General features: G+C 41.3%; 1 protein-coding gene across 1 annotated transcript in view; it reads right to left on the reverse strand.

Annotated features, from left to right (window-relative positions):
* Positions 1–8,725, reverse strand: part of map3k12 (mitogen-activated protein kinase kinase kinase 12) — a 35,869-nt gene extending 27,144 nt beyond the window's left edge. The window contains exons 1-5 of the mRNA XM_060930777.1: positions 8,311–8,725; positions 7,689–7,872; positions 4,800–4,991; positions 2,123–2,281; positions 1,759–1,917 (exon numbers count right to left, since the gene is read on the reverse strand). Of these exons, the coding sequence (XP_060786760.1) occupies positions 1,759–1,917; positions 2,123–2,281; positions 4,800–4,991; positions 7,689–7,872; positions 8,311–8,725 (1,109 nt within the window). The remainder of the gene's footprint in view (positions 1–1,758; positions 1,918–2,122; positions 2,282–4,799; positions 4,992–7,688; positions 7,873–8,310) is intronic.
* Between the last annotated feature and the right edge of the window lie 18,572 nt (positions 8,726–27,297).

A 27,297-nucleotide genomic window follows, 5' to 3' on the forward strand; every position in this document is an offset into this window, starting at 1 on the left:
AAATTTCTCAGAAAATGAAACATGAAATAAAACATAACTATTACTTTTTTCTGCAATTTGCCCTAGTCTGTAAACTAGCAGTTAGCTAGGCAGCAAATGTCAAGAACTAGCCAGACAGTTAAGCTAATTAGCCATGTCAGTGGGTGATGTACAGTAGAGGGCATTTATTAAATATTTTCCATTTTTGTCCAGTAACTGCAGTGATTTTATTCAATTACATTTCTTAAAATAACCGTGACTTGCTCACTGACATTTGTGTGTGTGTTTTTTAACCTTTTAAACAATGAAAGCTATAGTTACTGAAAAGCTTTCAGTGTTGTCATAAGTGAAATCACATGAGCAGGAGTGCTGTTGTACTGAATATCAGCATGTTACATTGCATATATAAGGGTGATATGGCTTTTATGCAACAGTTCTTTAAACCACAAATTAATATTGAGTGACATTTCAGGCAGGATATGACGGAATATTTTGTTAATTTTGGCTCTGTCAATGAAAATGGTTCCCAAAGAAGCCACAGCTGGAAGGAGTACTGCATGTTGCCATGCCAACACACAGACTGATTGACAGCCCGTAGTAAGTGCAGTAATGGTTTCAATGTAAAAAACTATTGCTAGAATTGGAATGTTATGTCAAGAACACAGACAAGTGGCGTGATACAAACAGTGAAATGTACCAGTGCATTTATACTAAATATCAGCACCCTTGGAACGCCAATTGTTCAATCTAATTAGTGGACCAAAACTAACTGTGTTTATATATGTTTAGGCACTGCCTAAAATGGGAGTTCCCGATGAGGGTAAAATGTGTTAGTAAATAATCCCACGTTATTTTTTAAAAAGCAAATTAAAAATAAGCGCTGCATAAAAACCCATTTATCTTATGTAAATAAAAATTTCGGTGTCCGATGGTCAAGTGTTTGAGATATGTTGCCTTGCACTTATGATCAGATTCCCTGTGGTGGTACATGTATGTCTTTCATACATATGGATGTCGTACAGTCACAAAAGCCATCAAAAATCAGGTCAATGCATTACTACATTCTCTTAAGTATGAAGCGTTGCTCCACCATAATGTTGTTTATTTGGAGTTGATCATTTTTCCAGTCTCTGCATTTCTACCAACATCCTTGCATTTCAGGTCTCTACAACAATTACACAAGGAGTGTAAGTCATTCATATAGCTATTAACAAAACATCATCTTCTTCCAGCTTGTCCCACTTATGTGTGTGGGGTCTTTAACATGTCATATTAATTGGAGCATAGTTTTACACCGGATGCCCTTCCTGCCGCAAAACCTCCCATTTTCCGGACTTGGGACAGGCACCAAATGGTGGCTGGGTTCCCAGATAACCAACCATCCACGCACACATTCACACCTATGGGCATTTTAGAGTAGCCAGTTAACCTAACTGCATGTCTTTGGACTGTGGGGCAAACTGGAACACCTGGAGGAAACCCACACAGACACGGGAAGAACATGCAAACTCCACACAGAAAGGTCCCCGTCATCCACTGGGCTCAAACCCAGAACCTTCTTGCTGTGAGGTGACAGTGCTAACCACTACACCGCCATGCCACCCACAGCTATTAACAAAATGCCATAACTTTTTGTTGGGAAGGAGAAGGGGGCTCGTTTATTAGTCCATTTCATTTAGAGAATCACATGATCCAGAATCAGTAAATGGGAATTACAGGATATTAATCAGTTTTCCATAACTCTTGGATGTTCTGTAATATTTTGGTGATTACACTCACCAGCACTGTTTTAAGAGGATCTTAAAGCCATCAGGGCAGCTTTCCGGCAGAGGCAACTGCAGGCTGTTGTTGCCCACACCCCAAATAATAGCTGAAGAGTCCACGTCTTTGTAGGGAATTTCACCTGTGAGCATCTCCCAGAGAACCACCCCAAAGGACCTGGAGAAAAGAGTGAAAAGTAATGATGATAAAAGCAGGGGATATGGTATGGGTGGATACATATCCTAATTGAATGTACTAGTTTACCCACTCATTCACTCACTTGCTCATAGAATCATTCACCCTGCTCCATCATTCACTATCACACTAATTAATACATTCACACTCAGTCATATTTTGAAAAAAAAGTGACAAAAATGCACACCATATATCCACTTTCTCTGAGACAGGTTCATTTCTTATGACTTCTGGTGCCATCCAAGCCACGGTGCCGGCGAAGGACATTTTTGTGCTCTTATCTCGTAACTCCTTTGACGTGCCAAAATCAGAGATTTTCACCAAGTCATCATGGGTAATCAGCATACTAACAGTACGAAAACCAGACAAGATAGAACGTGAGCAAATCTTGTTTCAAATATGGTTTTGATTGCTGCTACCTTGTCAAACATAGACATTGAGCTACCTGTACCAGAATATGTGTGTGTAATTGTCTTCATGAATAATAAAACACAATCCAATATGCTTGGTGTCTATAAACCAGTCTTTCTCCACATCATTACATGTTACAGTATTAATAACTAGATGACATACTGTAGATAGGGTACTGCATTTTAGACTGGTCTGTCACATGCTGGATACAGTGATGCTTAAAAGTTTGTGAACCCTTTAGAATTTTCTATATTTCTGCATAAATATGACCTAAAACATCATCAGATTTTCACACAAGTCCTAAAAGTAGATAAAGAGAACCCAGTTAAACAAATGAGACAAAAATATTATACTTGGTCATTTATTTATTGAGGAAAATGATCCAATATAACATATCTGTGAGTGGCAAAAGTATGTGAACCTCTAGGATTAGCAGTTAATTTGAAGGTGAAATTAGAGTCAGGTGTTTTCAATCAATGGGATGACAATCAGGTGTGAGTGGGCACCCTGTTTTATTTAAAGAACAGGGATCTATCAAAGTCTGGTCTTCACAACACCATGTTTGTGGAAGTGTATCATGGCACGAACAAAGGAGATTTCTGAGGACCTCAGAAAAAGTGTTGTTGATGCTCATCAGACTCGAAAAGGTTACAAAACCATCTGTAAAGAGTTTGGACTCCACCAATCCACAGTCAGACAGATTGTGTACAAATGGAGGAAATTCAAGACCATTGCTACCCTCCCCAGGAGTGGTCGACCAACAAAGATCACTCCAAGAGTAAGGCGTGTACTAGTCAGCAAGGTCTCAAAGGACCCCAGGGTAACTTCTAACCAACTGAAGGCCTCTCTCACATTGGATAATGTTAATGTTCATGAGTCCACCATCAGGAGAACACTGAACAACAATGGTGTGTATGGCAGGGTTGCAAGGAGAAAGCCACTGCTCTCCAAAAAGAACATTGCTGCTCGTCTGCAGTTTGCTAAAGATCACGTGGACAAGCCAGAAGGCTATTGGAAAAATGTTTTGTGGACAGATGAGACCAAAAATAGAACTTTTTGGTTTCAATGAGAAGCGTTATGTTTGGAGAAAGGAAAACACTGCATTCCAGCATAAGAACCTTATCCCATCTGTGAAACATGGTGGTGGTAGTATCATGGTTTGGGCCTGTTTTGCTGCATCTGGGCCAGGATGGCTTGCCATCATTGATGCAACAATGAATTCTGAATTATACCAGCGAATTCTAAAGGAAAATGTCAGGACATTTGTCCATGAACTGAATCTCAAGAGAAGGTGGGTCATGCAGCAAGACAACGACCCTAAGCACACAAATTGTTCTACCAAAGAATGGTTAAAGAAGAATAAAGTTAATGTTTTGGAATGCCCAAGTCAAAGTCCTGACCTTAATCCAATCAAAATGTTGTGGAAGGACCTGAAGCGAGCAGTTCATGTGAGGAAACCCACCAACATCCCAGAGTTGAAGCTGTTCTGTACGGAGGAATGGGCTAAAATTCCTCCAAGTCGATGTGCAGGACTGATCAACAGTTACCGGAAACGTTTAGTTGCAGTTATTGCTGCACAAGGGGGTCACACCAGATACTGAAAGCAAAGGTTCACATACTTTTGCCACTCACAGATATGTAATATTGGATAATTTTCCTCAATAAATAAATGACCAAGTATAATATTTTTGTCTCATTTCTTTAACTGGATTTTCTTTGTCTACTTTTAGGACTTGTATGAAAATCTGATGATGTTTTAGGTCATATTTATGCAGAAATATAGAAAATTATAAAGGGTTCGCAAACTTTCAAGCACCACTGTATTTTGTTGGACATTCAAAATATTTCTAGGATTGGCTCCTGAGTGGTGTACGACCAAGAGAGCAAAATTTGCCATGCTTTCGGGGACGGAAGGGTGGGATACTGTCTCTTCCCCATCAATTAGAGTAGCATTAGCCAATCATGAGTGCTTGTGAGTTCATGGGTGCGGAAGTGGGCGGTTAGCGCTTTCCTCTAAGTGTGTTATGCCACCCTGTGACATGTATGATCTGCAGTTTGTAATGAAGTGGTTAGCTGGCTTCACGTGCCTTTGAGGAAGGCCTTCCTTCCTCCCTGGTTGGTGGCTGTGGTGTGATGTGGAGAGATGCCTGATGTGTGGGAACTGGCCCAGACCACACACACATGTAAAATAAAACACTGATATAACTAAGAACTTGACTTGGATTAGACAACCTATTTTTTAATGCGCCACACAGCTCAAAAGGTCAAGAAATATAATGCTTAATTTTTTTTTCACACTATATTGTTTGTCTTATGTTCTTCATCCTACCAAGCATGGGCAGCATAAACATCACTTGCAGCTGCCAACAACAATGTCTGAATTTGATAGGCATACTATGATAATGCCATGAGACTTGGCATAAATAACTAAAGTAACAAAATAAAGAACTTACTTGGGTGATTTGAGGTCTCTGTGAATGATCTTGTGCAGGTGGAGGTAGTTCATGCCGCCTGCGATACCCATGGCCCAGTCAACGAGCAGTGATGGTGTGATCTTTCTCCCTGCTCTCAAAACCTCGTACAGCTGCCCCTGTGCACAGTACTCCATGATAATGCAGTAACATGGAGCTTGTGTGCACACACCCCTAAAAAACACACAAACACATATGTACAGTATGTATAAAAAACATGCAGGATATAGACTAAATGTTACAGGATTTCACAAACATTTATTCACTGACAATAAAAGCAGATGCTCAGAATCCTGTGGAATGGTAGCTGTTTAATGTCCACAGTTGAATCAAAATCCAAAGACTAGGTATGATTGTGCAAATAAATAAATAAATAAATAAATAAATAAAATAAAAAACTATTAGTATGCTTTCTATAAACTATGTACAATATACAGTACTGTTCCATATTCTTAGACAGTTTATTCTTTGATAAATGCTGCCTATATTTTATTTCTTCTACATTCATGCTTCAGTATAAAAGACCAAATTTTAGACATACAAGAAATCTTTTTTCAAAAAAAAAAAAAATCTTTTAGAAATATTTTGTATGCTGTTAAACCAAAGAGGATATTAAGTAAGACCACTTTTCTGATTTAAAATAATAATAAATCATGGAGAATGTCTGGAATTACATGCAGAACAGACGCAATGTGACCATCAATGTCTACAAAAAGTCTCCAACATCCAAGAATTAACCTTCTAGTCCATTTGCTTATAAAATTGCAAAAGTGTGTCCCTGAGAAAACTGATGCATTTTTAAAAGTCAAATATTGACATGGTTTGATTTTTTTTAAACTATGTAATATAATTTATTTGATATATAAACTTTTTTTGCTCAGTATTAAAAGAATATCCATCCATTATCCGTAACCGCTTATCCTGTGCAGGGTCGCGGGCAAACTGGAGCCTATCCCAGCTGACTATAGGCAAGAGGCGGGGGACACCCTGGACAAGTCGCCAGGTCATCGCAGGGCTGACACATAGAGACAAACAACCATTCACACTCACACTCACACCTACGGTCAATTTAGAGCCACCAGTTAACCTAACCTGCATGTCTTTGGACTGTGGGGGAAACCGGAGCACCCGGAGGAAACCCATGCAGACACCATGCAAACTCCACACAGAAAGGTTCCCATCAGCCACTGGACTTGAACCCAGAACCTTCTTGCTGTGAGACGGCAGTGCTAACCACTAGACCACCGTGCCGCCCCATTAAAAGAATATGTAATTTTATTAGCGTTTTGCATACAATGGTATAATTTGTGTATATAATTGGAGAAAGTGTATATTTTTCTCCAAAACTATAAAGGTATAGGATTTTTTTTAAAAAGCATTATTTTGCAAAAAATAACACAACTATTTCTGTATCTTGTTGAGACTCCACAAGACATCTGAAGGTGTGCTGTGGTATCTGTTACCAAAACATTAACAGCAGATTCTTTAACTGTAAGTTGTGAGGTGGGGCCTCCATAAATCAGACTTGTTTGTCCAGCACATTCCCACAGATACTCAATCAGATTGAGATCTGGGGAATTTGGAGGCCAAGTCAACACTGGGAACACTTTGTCCTGTTCTTCAAAACCATTCTTGAACAATATTTTTTGTGTGGCAGGGTGCATTATCCTGCTAAAAAGGCCCCTGCTATTCAGGAATACCGTTGCTATGAAGGGGTGTACTTGGTCTGCAACAATTTTTAGGTAGGTGGTACATGTCAAAATAACATGAATTCCAGCACCCAAAGTTTCCTAGAAAAAAACATTGCCCAGAGCATCACACTGCCTCTGCCAGCTTGCCTTCTTCCCATAGTGCATCCAAGTGGCATGACTTCCCAAGATGTGCAACACACACAACCCAGCCACATGATGAAAAAAAAAAAGCTCTATCAGACCAGGCCATCTTCTACCACCGATCCATGGTCCAGTTCTGATGCTCATGTGCCTACTGTAGGTGCTTCGGCAGGGGACAGGAGTCAGCATGGGCACTTGGACTGGTCTGCAGTTACACAGCCCCATACACAGCAAGCTGCGATGCACTGTGTGTTCTGACACCTTTCTATCATAGCCAGCATTAACTTTTCCAGCAATTTGAGCTACAGTAGATCTTTTGTGGGATTGGACCAGATGGGCTAGTCTTTACTTCCCACAGGCATCAAGCCCTGGGCGCCCATGAACCTGTCATCAGTTCAACAGTTCACCTGATTTCCTTCCTTGTACCATTTTTGGTACAGTAGGTACTAACCACCACATACCAGGAACATTCTACAAGACCTGCCATTTTGGAGATGCTCTAACCAGTCGTCTAGCCATCACAATTTGGCTGTTGTCAAAGTTGCTCAGATCCTTTCACTTATCTATGTTTCCTGCTTCCAACACATCAACTTCTAAAACTGACTGTCTACCCCTTGACATGTGCCATTATAACAAGCTAATCACAGTTATTCACTTCACCTATCAGTGGTTTTAATGCTTAATATAGTTTTCTTTTCCTCATTTACATTATCCACATTACCACAATAGCTGAAATATTTACAAATATTTCAAAAACGTTTCCCCAAAACCATTTGCAACTTTGTAGTCAACACAACACACTTCAAGCTTCTCTAGTTTTAACTGGGGTTTTTTTTTTCAGTAACATTGCTTTACTTTTTTTCTGTAACATTGCTTACTTTATCAGCAACAGAATCAGCACTTTCTCCATTAAAGGTCTACAGTGAGATCTACAGTAAGCCAGTAAGAACAACATTACAGAAACAAACAAAACACATAACGATGACTGAGAAACTCTACAACATTTCTAACCACAATTTGATGTACTGTATTTACTTACTTGAATGTAATGATGTTGGGGTGCTTGAGCTTACGGAGGTGTTTGATCTCAGTTTCCTTGATGTCTCTTACTTTCTTCACGGCCACCTCTTCACCATGGAACTTGCCCAGGAACACTGCTCCTTGAGCCCCACTGCCCACCCACTGCAGCTCCGAGATCTCCTCAAAGGGCACCTCCCAGGACTCTGAGGAAGCCATTTCAAATGCTGATTTATTACTTTGCAAAAATTGACTACTGGAGACCTAGACTGAACTCAGATTCAGTATGTGACGTTGAAGAAGTGTTTGCATTTGCTTTGACTTTTACTTGATGTTCTTTCCTACACATGTAGCAATACATATATGTCTGAGTCTGAATTAACTTGTTGATGGACTGCTCTGTCCAATTCAAGAAACGAATGTATAAATTATTCTTTAGATTAACTCTAACTCTAAAAGCTTAGAGATAGCTTACTCAAAAGACTCAAAAGGTCCTTAAAGTCTCATTTTATTATTTAGTTATTTAGGTTAAGGCAAATAGTTCAGAAAAGTATGTAGTTTCAATAGATCAATGTAAGTCTCAACCCAGCAAACAGTCCTGGGAGAGTTAATGTCATTCATGTAACACTGTTCTTGTTACTCACCTTCCTGGCTTTGCTTGTTTTCAGTAGAGTATGCTTTGCCAATCATGGTCCACACCGGCTTGAGGCAACCAAAAAGCCCCTCCAGAAAGCCTCCTCCACCTGCCTGCAGCCTAAAGCTCTCCGACTGGTTGCGCATGGCTCCCCCTTCAGCTCCACCTTCATGCAGCTTCAGCACACTGTTAGAGAACTGTGCAGGGTCATCACTAGGAGTTGGGGTGTTGCCACGTGTGTGGGTCCCATCCCCGACAGGATCGATGGACAATACGTTGCGCAGAACACACTGTGTGGGGGTGAGTTCAGTATCTGGGGTACATGCAGCCACATCAGAGTCTGGCCGGCGAAATGGAGCATCAGAAATCGGGGTACTGAATCCCGAAAGGGAGGGGGAGGGACATTGCTCATGGACACAAGCCATGGGCAGCCACACTCATCTAAGAAACTCCAAGATATGGAGCCCTTAATGTTCACACAAAAGGGCTGAAACACTGATGTCAAAATACCTACAGAAAGAAAGGAGGTGGTCAGACAGGTGGCTCAAGGGACAAGAAAATGCTGTTCTTGTCTTTTTTGTGAAGTTAGTCTGCAAGGTTTTCAGTGCTGTCCTGTGTATTCTGTTGTGCTCTACTTGTCATTATACTAAAATCTTTTTGTACGTACATTGTTCATATCTTATACTGGCCTCTATACAGTTTCACCTGTATCCTCTAGCATATTAAGACTCAGCCATGGAGGCAGAATACTTTACCCAACATTTTATATATACACTATATGACCAAAAGTATGTGGACACCTGACCATCACAATCATATGTAGACTTTCTCCAAACTGTTGCCACAAAGCTGGAGGCACACAATTGTATTGGACATTTTTGTATGCTGTAGCATTACAATTACCTTCACTGGTAATAGATCCCTACACTCTGCTACTACTGGTCACCTGGCTCCTCCTCCTCTCCTCTCCGCTCCTGCCCAGCCCACTCAAGACTGTTATCTGTCCTGGTTCCCGGTTAGTGGAATGATCTTTCCACTGAGGTCAGAACTGCCAACTCCCTGACCTCCTTCAAGTGCAGACTGAAGACTCACCTCTTCAGGCTGCACCTCTCCCCTTCTTCCCTGCCCACTGTGTAACTGCCTTTCAGTCTAGACCAACACAGGCTGTGTGCAGTCTAGCCTGGGGTTAGCTGTTTTGAGTTCTCTTAGTTGTACTTTATATGGTTGGTTTGTTTCCTTGGCTGTTTGAGCATTGGTATTTCAACAGCATATTACACTAGGTATTGCTGTCACTTACTCAGTTGGCACTAGAACTTTCTTGTCTAGAAGTTCAGTACTTTGTATACCTGACTGTTGTACTCATTGTACATCACTCTAGATAAGAGCATCTGTTAAATGCCATGTAATGGAACTAAGGGGCCCAAACATGATCCAGCATGACAATGCCCCTGTGCACAAACTAAGCTCCATGAAAACATGGTTTGCCAAGTTTGGTGTGGAACAATTTGAGTGGCCTGCACAGAGCCCTGACCTCAACCCCACTGAACAACTTTGGGAAGAACTGCAAAATTGACTGCATACCAGACCTTCTCACTCAACATCACTGCCTGACCTCACTAATGCTCTTGTGCCTGAATAAACAAATCTCCACAGCTACTGTATGCTCCAAAATCTAGTGGAAAGTCTTCCAAGAAAAGTCGAGGTTATTATAACAGCAAAGAGGGACTAAATCTGGAATGGGATGTTTAAAAAGCATATATGGATGTGATGGTCAGGCATCTACACTCTTTTGGATACAATGTACAGTATATGATTTCACATTTCATGATAGCATTCTCCACTGCAATCCCACCTGATTCAGGACTTGTAGGACTATGTAAGATTTGATAATAACAAGGCAAGTGGTAACTCAGAGTGTATTGTTTAAAAGTTACTGATACTGTGTTGGATAAAAGGATCTGAAAAATATATACAATAAGTGTAAGTGGAAATACAAAACTGTGTAGGAAGCCTACAAAACTGGAGTTACTAAATTAATAATAATTATTATTTTTGTACTTTTGTGACTGTATGTAACTATAATCAAATGATAGCAGTGAGTATATTATCATTGAATTTGTTTGTAATGACAATCTATAGCCTATAATACAGTACCAGTCAAAAGTTTGGACACACCTTCTAATTCAATGTTTTTTCTCTGCTGAAGGCAACAAGACAATCAAATAACACATATGGAATTATGTAGTAAGCAAAAAAAAAAAAACAGTTTAAACAAAGCAAAATGTTTTGTATTTTAGATTATTAAAAGTAGCCACCTTTTGCTTTGAGATGGTCACTTGGAATGCTTTTCCAACAGTCTTGAAGGAGTTCCCATATATATTGAGCACCTGTTGGCTGCTTTTCTTTCACTCTGCAGTCCAACTCTTCCTAAACCATTTCAAGTGGGTTTACATCAGAGTGACTGTGGAGGCCAGGTCATCTGATGCAGCACTCCTTCATTCTCCTGCTTGGTTAAATAGCCCTTACATAGCCTGGAGGTGTGTTTTTGGTTATTTTACTGTTGAAAAACAAATGATGGTCCCACTAAGCATAAAACAGATAGGATAGCATGTCACTTCAGAATGCTGTGGCCATGATGCTGGTTAAGTGTGCCTTCAATTTTGAATAAATCACCAACATGTGTCACCAGCAAAGGACCCCCACACTATCACACCTCCTCCTTCAAGCGTCACAGTGGGAACCACACATGCAGATTCCATCCACTCCCCTTTTCTGCATCTTACAAAAAGACACAGCCACTGGAACCAAAAATCTCAAATTTGGACGCATCAGACCAAAGTACAAATATCCACTGGTTTAATGTCCGTTCCTTGTGTTTCTTCACCCAAGCAATTCTCTTCTTATTATTGGCCTCGCTCAGCAGTGGTCCCTTTGCAGCAATTCGACCGTGAAGGCCTGATTCACGTAGTCCCCTCCGAACAGTTAATGTTGAGATGTGTCTGCTACTTGAACTTTGAAGCATTCATGTAGGCTCTTATCTGAGGTGCTGTTAATTGGCGATTTCTGAGGCTAGTAACTTTAATGAACTTATCCTCTGCAGCAGAGGTAAGGCTTGGTCTTCCTTTCCTGGGACGGTCCTCATGAGAACCAGTTTCATCATGGTGTTTGAAGGCTTTTGCAACGGCACTTGAAGACACATTCAAAGTTCCTAGAATTTTCCAGATTGACTAATGTCCATGTCTTAAAGTAACGATTGACTGTCATTTAGTTGAGCTGTTGACATAATACAGTAGTGGAACAGGGCTATTTGCTGTATTTTTATTATTTACTATTTCATCTCAAACACATTAAGAAGGCAAGAAATTGCACTAATTAACTTTTCACAAGGCACACCTGTTAATTGAAAAGCATTCCAGGTGACTACCCCATGAAGCTGGTTAAGATAATGCCAATAGTGTGCAAAGCATCATCAAGGTAAACAGTGGCTACTTTGAAGAATCTAAACTATGAAGCATATTGTTTAACACTTTTTTTTTGTTTGCCACATAATTCCATACATGTTCCATATGTTATTTCATAGTTTTGATGTCTTCAGCATTGTTCGACAATGGAGCAAATAGTCAAAATACAGAACAACTTATGAATGAGTAGGTGTGTCCAAACTTTTCACTGGTCCTATTATAGTATTTATAATAACAGTAGTTGTAAGAATGGTAGAACATTCGGTCTATCTGTGACACCGGACTCACCAGTTAGTTTATTCGATAGCTTGTTGTTGTTGTTGTTGTTGTTGTTTAAATAGTGTTGATAGTGTATGAATTAAACTAGCTCATTTATTGCTCCATGAAGAAGAATCATGTGCTACATGGCTCCACATCATTCAGGCTTCTGAACGCTACGGTGTTTCAGTAAGATGCTCCAAACACACGAGCCTACGTTAAAAAAAAAAAAAAAATGCGTACGTCATTTCAGCTTCCACACAATCTGATGAAATAACCACAATCAACCAAGGACAGTATGCATAGATAGGTATTAACCTAATCTCTCTTAAATGCTCAAATGCAGCAAGAGTGGCAGCGCTGTTAACGTGGATTACAGGCAGAAATAGTAGCCTACACACCTACATATCACATGATGTGGCCTCTGTGTGTGTGCGTGTGCGTGTGTGTGTGTGTGTGTGTGTGTGTGTGTGTGTGTGTGTGTGTGTGTGTGTTTTGACACTAAATGTTACCCGCAGCGCTAACAACGACGCTCTGTGATTCAGCACCATCGTCGCTGTCCACTTGAGGTCCACGCCAAAACAAAGCCTACATAAATGAGCTCGCGCATTTGCGTAAAACGGTGGTGGGGGGGACAAGACACGTCCACCAACCACAAGCCTTAATGGCCAATGTGAGATCATTCAGCCATGCGCCCCAGAGCCAGCGCAAAGTGCCGCAATGTCTGTTGAGAACATGCACGCATGCGCACACGCACACACATACACACATTTTTTTAAATCATACATTTTCAAAACGTTCCCGTTGATTTTGCACACGTTTCAGAGTCATGTCGTGCTTCACTGCATTACGCCGTGCTGTTAATCCGAGTGAAGCACGGACGAGACGCGGTGCTGTTACTGCGAGTTTCCGTTATTCGCGAATAAAAACATTACCGTGTATCACGAGCTTGGTGTTGTCGCGTTGTCAAGTGAGGGGTGGGATCAGATTTTTTTCTTCTCGGATTCCGGCTGCAGCGTCGTTTCTCTCTGTGTATCCTCTCTGCTCGCCTTCTCTCCTTTTTTTCTAAGGAGCCCGCGTGAGTGCAGCCGAGTCAGAATGAATCCCATCGGGCAAACGGGCCTCGTCGATCAAAAGCTGGGGAGAAAAAGGGGGAATGAGCTGTCCGGTGCTGAAGCTGACGTCACGCCGCCGAGTCACGCGTCACTCCCGCGAGGGGGCGCAATGACGCTCGAGCCAAAATGGTGCCTCAATCCGAGCAGCGCTGAAATGGTACTAGGCTTCTGGGTTGCCAGGTTTTCGTTCCATTATCTGTAGCCGCTTATCCTGTTCTACAGGGTCGCAGGCAAGCTGGAGCCTATCCCAGCTGACTATGGGCGAGAGGCGGGGCACACCCTGGACAAGTCGCTGACACAGAAACAAACAACCATTCACACTCACGGTCAATTTAGAGCCACCAATTAACCTAACCTGCATGTCTTTGGACTGTCGGGGAAACCGGAGCACCCGGAGGAAACCCACGCAGAGAACATACAAACTCCGCACAGAAAGGCCCTCGCCGGCCACGGGGCTCGAACCCAGGACCTTCTTGCTGTGAGGCGACAGTGCTAACCACTACACCACTGTGCCATCCCACAACAAGACCAGTTCAGAACCTAAACAGATTTTGTTGCTCAAGCTTTAAGAATGACTGTTACTGCAAAATGTATTACATTATTTAATAATAACAAGATTATACAATAATTTTATCAAAGCAGAATTAAAATTTTGAAATTAGTTATTTTAACAACACAGCAAATTCCCCAGTGTTGAATTAACACTTTCAGAGTTCATTTGTGTCCAATTGGACATATATAAACACAGTAGGGTGTTAAATCAACACTCTGGGTGTTAATTCAGCACTGGGGATTTTGCTGTGAAGGTCCTAAATTGCTCTCATGTTCATTCATTTTCATTAATTTTCAGTAACCACTTTATCCAAGTAATTGTTGCAGTGGATCCAGAACCTATGAGGCAGGAATATACCCAGAATGGGACATGGTACATCGCACAACACAATGCACACACACACACACATACACACACACGCACACGTAGAGCCAACATAGTGTAGCCAGTCAGGTTGAGCCAGTGGTTGTTCACCCATAAGGGCACATGAGGCCACCATATACACTCACTGTCCACTTTAATAGGAACACCTGGACACCTGCTCATTTATCTATCCATCCATTATCTATATGGCTTATCCATCACAGTCACGGGGGAGGCTGGAACCAATCCCAGCTGACCTCAGGAGAGAGGTGGGGTACACCCTGGGCAGGTTGGCAATCTATTGTAAAGCTAACATCAAGACAAACAACCATCCACACTCACATTCACACCTACGGGCAATTTAGACTAACCATTTGACCTAATCTGCATGTGTTTGGACATCCCTCATCAAGAAATAAGCATTTTTTTATTTTCAGTAAAAACACATGTGCCAAAATTATTGGCACCCCTGCATTTAATACTTTGTACAACCTCCCTTTGGCAGTAAAACAGCACTGAGTCTTCTCCTTTAACATTTTATAAGGTTGGAAAATACAGAGCAGGGCATCTGAGACCATTCCTCTTTACAGAATCTCTCCAGATCATCCAGGGTTCTCACCCCTCTCTTCTGCCCTCTCTTCAGCTCATCCCACAGGTTTTCAATGGGGTTCAGGTTAGGGGACTGAGATGGCCATGGCAGAAGCTTGATTCTATGGTCAGCTAACCATTTTTGTGTTAATTTGGACATATGCTTCCGATCATTGTTCTGTTGGAAGATCCGATGATGACTTAGTTTTAATTTCCTGACCGAGGCAGCCAGATTTTGGTTTAAAATGTCCAAGTGTTTCATAGCATCCATGATCCCATGTACCCTAATAAGGTTTCCAGGATCTTTGGGGAAAAAACAACCTCAAAATATCACAGAACCTCCACCATATTTTACAGTTGGGATAGAAATCTTTTCACTATAGCCATCCTTCTTTTTACCCACCTTGAATGTTACTGCCAAAAAGCTCCACTTTTTTTTTACATCAGACCATAGAACACAGTTCCAGTCAAACTTGTAGTAGCATTTCACAAACTTCAGATGCTTATGTTTGTGGTTAACTGACAGAAAAAGCTTTTTTTTCTGGCATACCTTCCAAATAACCTGTTGGCATGGAGTTGGTGTCTGATGGCAGTTTTGGAGACTTGGAAACCCCAAGATTTTACTTTTTCTTGTAAATCACCAACAGTGATCCTTGGGTTTTGTTTTGTTTTTTGGTCTCTCTTACCATCCTTCTCATTGTATCTGGTGGCAAAATAAACTTGGATCCACTTCCAGGCTAGTTTGTAACAGTTACAGTTGGTGTCCACTTTTTATTATTATTGTCCTAACAGTAGAAATGGACGTTTTCAGGCAAGTAGCTATTTTTTAATATCCATTCCCTAACTTTTGAAGGTCAACACACTTTTCCCTCATTTGTTTTGTGTGTTCATCTTTCCCATGTTAATGGATGACTAAGGGAATTTGGCTTCTGTGTCACCTCATATTTGTACCCCAGTTTATCAGGAAGTCACAGATTACAGCTTTAAAGTTCCCACACACTCCAATCAACTCAAAAATGTACAATTTAAATAGGAAATACACTTCAGTTACATTGTGATCACTATAATTTCAACGGGTACCAATAATAGTGGCACGTGTGGTTTTTTGTGTTGTTGTCATTGAAAATAATTGTTTCTTGATAAGATAACTACATAAATATGCAGGTGTACAGCAGGGTTGTAGTACTCGAGTCCAGGACTTGGACTCGAGTCCAACTTGAGCCTTAATTTTATGGACTCGTGATTTGACTTGGACTTGAGCACTGATGACTCAGACTTGGACTCAGACTCGTGCATTAACTGCTTTCAGACTCGTAAATTGGAGACAAGGGCTCAGAGTTTTTTCTTGATTTTTTGTAACATGCCATAATAATTTGGCATAAGATATTTATATCTCCATTAATATTTGTACTAATTTCATGCAAGAATGTCACACCTGGGCGCCTTGGCACATGCATCAGATAGACTCTCTGGCAAGTTCCAGACAGCGTGAGCGCCAAGCGGACTCTCACGCGTGTCGTAAATGACTTGCACCTGCACAGGATTAAGGCGCAATCAGCTCATCTCATCTCATCTCATTATCTCTAGCCGCTTTATCCTTCTACAGGGTCGCAGGCAAGCTGGAGCCTATCCCAGCTGACTACGGGCGAAAGGCGGGGTACACCCTGGACAAGTCGCCAGGTCATCACAGGGCTGACACATAGACACAGACAACCATTCACACTCACATTCACACCTATGGTCAATTTAGAGTCACCAGTTAACCTAACCTGCATGTCTTTGGACTGTGGGGGAAACCGGAGCACCCGGAGGAAACCCACGCGGACACGGGGAGAACATGCAAACTCCACACAGAAAGGCCCTCGCCGGACCCGGGGTTCGAACCCAGGACCTTCTTGCTGTGAGGCGACAGCGCTAACCACTACACCACCGTGCCGCCCCGCAATCAGCTCACCTATATAAAAACTGTGAAAACACACTTACTTTGCGAAGTATTGAGTTGCGTTGCTGACACGTTACCCAGCCTTATTTAATTGTTTGGTTTCCTGATCCCTGATTTCCTGTTTCTCATCTTTGATTCTGCCGAGTCTATGATAGCCTGTTTGTGCCTCGCTCAACCCATTGCATATTTCATGGTTTGATGATTTTGCCTGCCATTCTGGATTGTTTGTCTTCACTTGTATTAATAAACACACCTTCTGCACTTCCATCTGTCTCCCAACCATCTCTGACAGAATACTTCACACTCCCTGACAAAGAGAATGCGCACTCACCTGTTCATACGTCATGATCAGGAACAAACTGTTAATGGCACTGAAACAGCTACCGTCAAATGGTGCAGTTGGAGTCTTGTTCTTGGACTTGACTCGGACTCGACTCGGATCAATAGTGGACTTGACTCAAATTTTTTTCATGACTTAAACTTGACTCAGACTTGAACACTGGAGACTCGAGACTGGACTTGGACTCCAGGTTTAGTGACTCGACTATAACACCGGTGTACAGGTTATTATTATTAAAGTGGATGGTGAGTATACAGTACTGTGCAAAAGTCTTAGGCACCCTATTTTTTTCATACAAACTTTGTTTTAGATTTCTATTTTATGACTTCTACATTATCAAGTCAGTACAAAAACATTTTAGAGTTCCAAAAGTTTGTTTTCCAGGTTAAAAAATAAAACATAATGAAGGCTGCTGGATTTTGGTGCAAAATTAGGATGCAAGTGTGACAGTCAAAGTGTCCAGAAAAACTGTGGCTGGTTCTGCAAGATGCTCAGTAAAACCTACAGCTCATTTCCTAATAAAACTGCACTCATTGTACCCATCTCTCATTTCATTATCTCTAGCTGCTTTATCCTGTTCTACAGGGTCACAGGCAAGCTGGAGCCTATCCCAGCTGACTACAGGCGAAAGGCGGGGTACACCCTGGACAAGTCGCCAGGTCATCACAGGGCTGACACATAGACACAGACAACCATTCACACTCACATTCACACCTAGGGTCAATTTAGAGTCGCCAGTTAACCTAACCTGCATGTCTTTGGACTCTGGGGGAAACCGGAGCAACCGGGGAGAACATGCAAACTCCTCACAGAAAGGCCCTCACCGGCCACGGGGCTCGAACCCGGACCGTCTTGCTGTGAGGCAACAGTGCTAACCACTACACCACCGTGCCGCCCATTGTACCCGAGACTACTATTTGTTTTTTAAAGCAAAAGGTCGTCTCACACCAAATATTGACTTTGTTTCATTTATTATGGCTTACTGCCATTTATAGTATTTTTTAATATTGAAACATTTCATTTTATTATTTTTAAGACATTTTTGGTGTACAGCATTTCTTTATATGTGCCTAATACTTTTGCACAGTACTGTATATCAGCTGCTCAACCAAAGATAATCTTCATAAAGTCCTCATTTGCAATCCCATACATTAAAAATCCATTTAATTTAATGTGAATTAAGTCCTTTAAGTGATCAAGGATTTAAAATGGCTCTTATTTCACAGATATAAGCAGATGTTCCAGCGATTTCCTCATCTTTCTATGATGAACAGGACAGTTGATAACAGGGTTGCCAAGGTCACATTTTTTAACACCAAATTGGGATGGTTCAAAAATACTCAGTGGCTACCAATATCTTGATTTGGAGCAAATAATCTGAATGAAATCTCATAACCTTTCATTAACAGAAGGCAAAATGCTAATGCATACGGCGTATCTATGTTGTACATAACCATATCTATTGCAAAATCTGGGCGAGGGAAAAGGGAGGCTGATAGAGTGGATAATGTCCATACATCAGAAATGTACAGTTGTGGTCAGAAGTTTACATACAGTGACATGAATGTCATCTTGGATATGAATGTCATGGCAATATTGGGCTTTCAATTATTTCTCTGAACTGTTTGTTTTCAGTGGCGAAATGATTGCACAACATATTTCTTTAATAGAAAAAAACATGAATTTGGTGCAGAAGTTTTAATTTATTTTGGGTTTTCTGAAATCAACACAAGGTCAAAAGTATATATACAGGGTCAAAAATGTACATACACTCATGTAGATTGTTAATTCAGAGGTGCTGAGACTTCCAAAATGTCTCTTATCTTGCCAAGGACAAGGCCTCTTAACTTCCTGTTAGTGATTATGATTGACTACAGCTGGTAGCTTCTCTGTGCCTTCATAAAAAGGGTTTGTTTGCAGCACTCATTGGATTGACGAACACACAGTAAAATTGGAAAGTCCAAGGAGCTCAGTGCATATCTGAGAAAGAGGATCGCAGATGTACACAACTCAGGAATGTCTCTTAGAGCCATTTCTAAACAACTGCAGATCCCAAGATCAGTTCAAACAATTGTATGTAAGTTATTGGGAGGTGTAGTCACTTTGCCAAGCCACTTTGCTTCAAGAAAACCCAAACTGTCACCCTCAGCTGAAAGGAACTTGGTTTGGATGGTCAGGAACAACCCAGGAACCATCATGGCACAGCCCTACCATGAACTGGAAGCTGATGGATCACTGTCTACAGTTCAGTGAGTTTTATATCACAATGGATTAAGAGGCTGCTATCCAAGAAATAACCCCCTGCTCCAAAATTGACACCTTCAAGCTTAACTAAAGTTTGCAATTGACCACATGGACAAAGAAAACGCCTTCTAGAGGAAAGCTGTATGGTCACATGAGACAAAGATTGAGTTGTTTGGCCACAATGACCACCCTGTGTGTATACTTTTGACCCTGTGCTGATTTCAGAAAACCCAAAGAAAATTGTGCACCAAATTCTAGTTTTTTTTTAACATGTATGCTGTACAATCATTCTGATACAGAAAAAGAACAGTCCAGAGAAATCACTGAAAGCCCAAATATTGCCATGACATTCATATCCAAGATGACATTCATGTCACTGTATGTAAACTTCTGACCACAACTGTATATGCACCACAGTGACATTGTTTCCCAAGCAAAGGCTGATAAAAAGAACTAAAATGTACCTCACTTTCCCAAAGGTGGAATCTTTTTGGATAATTTTAGGATTTGTGTGGTTTTTTGAGATGTACAGTGGTGCTTGAAATTTTGTGAACCCTTTAGAATTTTCTATATTTCTGCATAAATATGACCTAAAACATCATCAGATTTTCACACAAGTCCTAAAAGTAAATAAAGAGAACCCAGTTAAACAAATGAGACAAATATATTATACTTAGTCATTTATTTATTGAGGAAAATAATCCAATATTACATATCTGTGAGTGGCAAAAGTATGTGAACCTCTAGGATTAGCAGTTAATTTGAAGGTGAAATTAGAGTCACGTGTTTTCAATCAATGGGATGACAATCAGGTGTGAGTGGGCACCATGTTTTATTTAAAGAACAGGGATCTATCAAAGTCTGATCTTCACAACACATGTTTGTGGAAGTGTATCATGGCATGAACAAAGGAGATTTCTGAGGACCTCAGAAAAAGCATTGTTGATACTCATCAGGCTGGAAAAGGTTACAAAACCATCTGTAAAGAGTTTGGACTGCACCAATCCACAGTCAGACAGACTGTGTACAAATGGAGGAAATTCAAGATCATTGCTACCCTCCCCAGGAGTGGTCAACCAATAAAGATCACTCCAAGAGCAAAGCGTGTAATAGTCGGCGAGGTCACAAAGGACGCCAGGGTAACTTCTAAGCAACTGAAGGCCTCTCTCACATTGACTAATGTTAATGTTCATGAGTCCACCATCAGGAGAACACTGAACAACAATGGTGTGCATGGCAGGGTTTCAAGGAGAAAGCCACTGCTCTCCAAAAATAACACTGCTGCTCGTCTGCAGTTTGCTAAAGATCACGTGGACAAGCCAGAAGGCTATTGGAAAAATTTTTTGTGGACGGATGAGACCAAAATAGAACTTTTTGGTTTCAATGAGAAGCATTGTTTGGAGAAAGGAAAACACTGCATTCCAGCATAAGAGCCTTATCCCATCTGTGAAACATGGTGTGGGTAGTATCATGGTTTGGGCCTGTTTTGCTGCATCTGGGCCAGGATGGCTTGCCATCATTGATGGAACAATGAATTCTGAATTATACCAGTGAATTCTAAAGGAAAATGTCAGGACATCTGTCCATGAACTGAATCTAAAGAGAAGGTGGGTCGTGCAGCAAGACAATGACCCTAAGCACACAAGTCATTCTACCAAAGAATGGTTAAATAAGAATAAAGTTAGTGTTTTGGAATGGCCAAGTCAAAGTCTTGACCTTAATCCAATCAAAATGTTGTGGAAGAACCTGAAGCGAGCAGTTCATGTAAGGAAACCCACCAACATCCCAGAGTTGAAGCTGTTCTGTATGGAGGAATGGGCTAAAATTCCTTCAAGCCAGTGTGCAGGACTGATCAACAGTTACTGGAAATGTTTAGTTGCAGTTATTGCTGTACAATGGGGTCACACCAGATACTGAAAGCAAAGGTTCACATAAGGTACTTTTGCCACTCACAGATATGTAATATTGGATCATTTTCCTCAATAAATACATGACCAAGTATAATATTTTTGTCTCATTTGTTTAACTGGGTTCTCTTTATCTACTTTTAGGACTTGTGTGAAAATCTGATGATGTTTTAGGTCATATTTATGCAGAAATATAGAAAATTCTAAAGGATTCACAAACTTTCAAGCACCACTGTATTTATTGTGGAAATTATGTTCTAACCTGGCAACACTGGGTAATGATATTATTAGCTCTTCTGTGTGTGCCATGATGGGAAACACACCTGCTGTTCAACAAAGTTCTGACTGTCTAATGGCCCTTTTCCACTACCCTTTTTCAGCTCACTTCAGCTCGCTTCAGCTCACTTCAGCCCGACACGGCTCGCGTTTCGACTACCAAAAACCAGCACGACTCAGCTCGCTTCAGCCCTGCTTAGCCCCTAAAACTCGCACCGTTTTGGAGTGGGGCTGAAGCGAGCCAAACCGTGCCGACTGAGGCTGGGGGCGTGAGCAGACACTCCCCTGTGCACTGATTGGTGAGGAGGCGTGTCCTCACATGCCCACACACGCCCCGCGAGCGCGCTGGGATCTGTAAACACCGCAAACCCGGAAGAAGAATAATTACGAATTACGAGAATTTCTGAAGCCTTATGCGCCTCGCCTCATCTATACGCTCTTGCCAGTATCTGTTGGCGTTGTCGGTGACAACAAGCCACAGCACCAAGACCAGTAACACTAACGACTCCATGTCCTCCATGTTTATTGTTTACTATTCGGGTCGTGAGACTACCGCTTAAAAGCTCACTGAATCAGTGACATACAGAGCATCGTGCACGAGTTCGCGGAGCGCAAGGCTCGCCGTATGCCCTTCAAATAATGCGCGCAGTAGGCTATTGATGTTTTATTATGAGCCATGTACAGTATGTCGCCTAATGTTTTTTTGTTTCTGAGTTACATGTTCGTTTGAAGGACTTAATGTACAAAATAACATAGTTGCACCCCGTAGTGTTGAAATTGGTAAACACAGTGCATTCAGTGAGGTTTGCACCGCCCTCCTTTTATTTCTGACTCTTCCTGTCACCGTTGCAACCTCTGAGCGCTCATTCGTATGCCCTTCAAATAATGTGCGCAGTATAGGCTATTGATGTTTTATTATGAGCCATGTACAGTATCCTAATGTTTTTTGTTTCTGAGTTACATGTTCGTTTGAAGGACTTGATGTACTAAATAACATAGTTGCACCCGGTAGTGTTGAAATTGGTAAACACCGCAGTTGCGGACATTTTGTAGCCTAAAATGATGTTATGATAAGCTTTAATAAAGGGCCCGGTCATTTGCCCCGCCCCCGGCCCGGCTCTGACTTGTTCCGCCACTGTCACTGATGTCACTGTTTGCGCTGCTTAACGGCATCACATGACGTCCACCCACTTTCGCTAACTCCACCCAATGTGTCCACCCACTTCCAGCCAGCACGGTTCAGCGCGGTTGTAGTCGAAATGCAACTCCAACAGCCCCGCTCAGCTCGACTCAGCTCAACTCGGCACGGCACGGCTCAGCCGCGTTTGTAGTGGAAAAGCGGCATAAGACTCTTGACTTTCTATTATGGGGTTAATATAAAAATTCACTAAATAGTAGCCTATATCATAACTCAACTGATATTGCCTCTCAACATAATTTTGTTTGAGGCTATGCCACTATTCTGCAATGACCTGGTGACTTGTCCAGGGTGTATCCTGCCTCTCACCCATAGTCAGCTGGGATAGGCTCCAGCTTGCCTGCGACCCTGTACAGGATAAGCGGCTACAGATAATGGATGGCTGGATATGCCACTATTAATGTTGTCCTGCCCCATCAAAAGCTATGATTACTTATGATGGCCAGTGTAACCTCTTCATGGGCCTGGGGGAAAACGGACACATAAGTCCCATCTACTGGCATTGTTTTGGTGGTTGGAGGAAACTGCCAAACCCACAGAGACACAGGGAGAACATGTGAAATTCCTCATAGGCAGTAACCCGAGCTCAGGATCAAAATTGGGGTCACTGAAACTGATGTGCTTCCAGGCTTTCATACCAGACAAATAGGAGCATACTTAATAGTTGATTGGAGGCCAAAATGAACTGAGTAAACAAGTGGTGTGGCTCTTGCTTAGTTGGAATGAAAGCCTGCAACCACACAGGACTTTTAGGGCCATCCACAAAAAAAAACAATTCACTCATCACCCATCGCTTTGTAGTTGACAGTTGGTCGCTAGTGGACATTGCAGGCTCTGGTTGCCTAGGTATCTCTTTAGTGTACTTGTTTAAAACTTAGTGTTGGCACCAACTGTAAGTCAGTGGTATACTTTGCTCCCGGTGGTAGTTGCCTCAATTGTGTCACCTCAAATTGAGAGTAATTTAACTCAGTACCTGCCCACTTTGTGTCGCCAACTGATATTTTGCCTGTCATTGCAACTGGCTGAATTTCATTGACATTCCATGGTCATCACATCGCTCTGAGTTTCTTCCTGTGTGTATACCCCTTTAGTGGATAACATTGAAGAGATCTGCTCTAGAATTACCATAGGATGGTGTTGCAGCAACAGCACCACCACTAACAACAACAACAACAACAACAGCCATCCAGTTTGTGGCAGTTCTTCTTTGTTGATGAAAGAGGTTGGGGAGAATGGCCAGAAAGGTCTAAGCTGCCAGGAAGGCTAGAGTAACTCAAATAATCACTCTTGGTAAGTAAAAAAGCATCTCAGAAGGTTTCTTGAAGCAGATGGGTGACACCAGCAGAAGGCAATGGCGTTGTTAGGCCCTATCACTCAGCTATTTTGAAGAACAACAACAACTTTATTCATCACACACTTGTGAAATTCCTCTCTGCATTTAACCCATCTGAAGCAGTGAACACACACATGCACACACACGTAAGTACACACACATACCCAGAGCAGTGAGCAGCCATGCTAACAGCGCCTGGGGAGCAGTTGGGAGTTAGGTACCTCGCTCAAGGGCATCTCAGGACTGTGTGTGTGTATGTGTGTGTGTGAGAGAGCGAGAGAGACAGAGCCTAGCCTTGGGTATTTTTGTCTTCAAATAAGGAAGAGTTTAATAGAAAATAACTGACTGAAACAGATCAGAACTTGACTTTCAGCATCCAAAGACGGAGAGGGGAGAGGGGACATAATTGAGCGCTGCACAGTGCACATCTAAAATTTTGGTGACCGCCAACAGAAGAAGAACATTTAAAACTGATTGGAAGATGACTTAAAAAACAAAACAATCCACTATTGTTGGATTTTTCAAGATGAAAACATATGGTAAGTCATCGACTGTGGATGTATATATAGAATGTATCAACAATGTAACCTATCGAATGATGTTGATGCACAAAAAATGCTCTGTGTAACCTGGTTATGTTGAATTTACAGAGTAGGGTCTGTATGATTAGTGTGCCAGGTGAGCTAAAAAGTTAGAGTGGTTTAATGAATATCTATAGTGGTGGTCTATTTGCCCCGACTAAGTTTATTTAACAGGTCAACAATAATTTGTGCTCATGTAGACACCAATAGTCATAATTTAATCATATGTTTTAATGCTACATGTAGCTTACGTAGAACCAGCCAGCCTACCATACCATAGCCAGCCTTTGGCATATTAGTCACATATAGGGATAAAATAATTTTTGTTTTGCCACACAGTATTAATGTCAACATAAATTTGTGTTGTACAGACACCGCAAATGAGCTGCTGCGTCAACTGAGCTTGGATGCATTGGAGAAAATGGTATTTATGTGTGTGTGTGTGTGTGTGTGTGTGTGTGTGTGTGTGTGTGTGTGTGTGTGTGTGTGTGTGTGTGTGAGAGAGAGAGAGAGAGAGAGAGAAACTTGGAAGACATATTTATATGATCATAGTCTTAAGAGATGGGATGTCATCTGGGATTTTGAATGTGTATAATAATATATATATATATATATATATATATATATATATATATATATATATATATATATATATATATGTAGCTTAGAATTTGTCTATGTGGTCCTAAAGGAGAGCTATGTGAGTGAGAAATTATATATTTTTTATTACAACCCTGATTCCAAAAAAGTTGGGACAAAGTACAAATTGTAAATAAAAATGGAATGCAATAATTTACAAATCTCAAAAACTGATATTGTATTCACAATAGAACATAGACAACATATCAAATGTCAAAAGTGAGACATTTTGAAATTTCATGCCAAATATTGGCTCATTTGAAATTTCATGACAGCAACACATCTCAAAAAAGTTGGGACGGGGCAATAAGAGGCTGGAAAAGTTAAAGGTACAAAAAAGGAACAGCTGGAGGACCAAATTGCAACTCATTAGGTCAATTGGCAAGAGGTCATTAACATGACTGGGTATAAAAAGAGCATCTTGGAGTGGCAGCGGCTCTCAGAAGTAAAGATGGGAAGAGGATCACCAATCCCCCTAATTCTGCGCCGACAAATAGTGGAGCAATATCAGAAAGGAGTTCGACAGTGTAAAATTGCAAAGAGTTTGAACATATCATCATCTACAGTGCATAATATCATCAAAAGATTCAGAGAATCTGGAAGAATCTCTGTGCGTAAGGGTCAAGGCCGGAAAACCATACTGGGTGCCCGTGATCTTCGGGCCCTTAGACGGCACTGCATCACATACAGGCATGCTTCTGTATTGGAAATCACAAAATGGGCTCAGGAATATTTCCAGAGAACATTATCTGTGAACACAATTCACTGTGCCATCCGCCGTTGCCAGCTAAAACTCTATAGTTCAAAGAAGAAGCCGTATCTAAACATGATCCAGAAGTGCAGATGTCTTCTCTGGGCCAAGGCTCATTTAAAATGGACTGTGGCAAAGTGGAAAACTGTTCTGTGGTCAGACGAATCAAAATTTGAAGTTCTTTATGGAAATCAGGGACACCATGTCATTCAGACTAAAGAGGAGAAGGACGACCCAAGTTGTTAAACAGCGCTCAGTTCAGAAGCCTGCATCTCTGATGGTATGGGGTTGCATTAGTGCGTGTGGCATGGGCAGCTTACACATCTGGAAAGACACCATCAATGCTGAAAGGTATATCCAGGTTCTAGAGCAACATATGCTCCCATCCAGACGACGTCTCTTTCAGGGAAGACCTTGCATTTTCCAACATGACAATGCCAAACCACATACTGCATCAATTACAGCATCATGGCTGCGTAGAAGAAGGGTCCGGGTACTGAACTGGCCAGCCTGCAGTCCAGATCTTTCACCCATAGAAAACATTTGGCGCATCATAAAATGGAAGATACAACAAAAAAGATCTAAGACAGTTGAACAACTAGAATCCTACATTAGACAAGAATGGGTTAACATTCCTATCCCTAAACTTGAGCAACTTGTCTCCTCAGTCCCCAGACGTTTACAGACTGTTGTAAAGAGAAAAGGGGATGTCTCACAGTGGTAAACATGGCCTTGTCCCAACTTTTTTGAGATGTGTTGTTGTCATGAAATTTAAAATCACCTAATTTTTCTCTTTAAATGATACATTTTCTCACTTTAAACATTTGATATGTCATCTATGTTCTCTTTTGAATAAAATATGGAATTTTGAAACTTCCACATCATTGCATTCCGTTTTTATTTACAATTTGTACTTTGTCCCAACTTTTTTGGAATCGGGGTTGTAAACCGATGATAATTTTTACTAGTGATATTTAATAGTCAATTGGCACATGTCTCAGTTTCCTGAGACATTATGGGTGTTGATAATAACTTAATAATAAGGAGACAGAAACTGAAGTGAACTCCATAAATTTGAAAAGAGCAGTGCAAAAATCAGTAATAAAGATGTCATAACATTTCTTGTAACGTTAGATATAACCTCACCAACCTATTTATGCCAATCTTCCTTAAAAAAAAAATACAAGCCCCAGGAAAACTTGACTTAGTCCTTGGTCTTTTCAATAACTAAAAACGCCGTTGGCAGAAGACCACATGGTGGCACGGTGGTGTAGTGGTTATCACTGTCGCCTCACAGCAAGAAGGTTCCGGGTTTGAACCTCGTGGCCTACAGGGGCCTTTCTGTGTGGAGTTTGCATGTTCTCCCCATGTCTGTGTGGGTTTCCTCTGAGTGCTCCAGTTTCCTCCACAGTCCAAAGGCATGCAGATTTGGTACAATGGGGCCACTG

This window comes from Neoarius graeffei, chromosome 10 (assembly GCF_027579695.1).
Source record: "Neoarius graeffei isolate fNeoGra1 chromosome 10, fNeoGra1.pri, whole genome shotgun sequence".
NCBI lineage: Eukaryota > Metazoa > Chordata > Actinopteri > Siluriformes > Ariidae > Neoarius > Neoarius graeffei.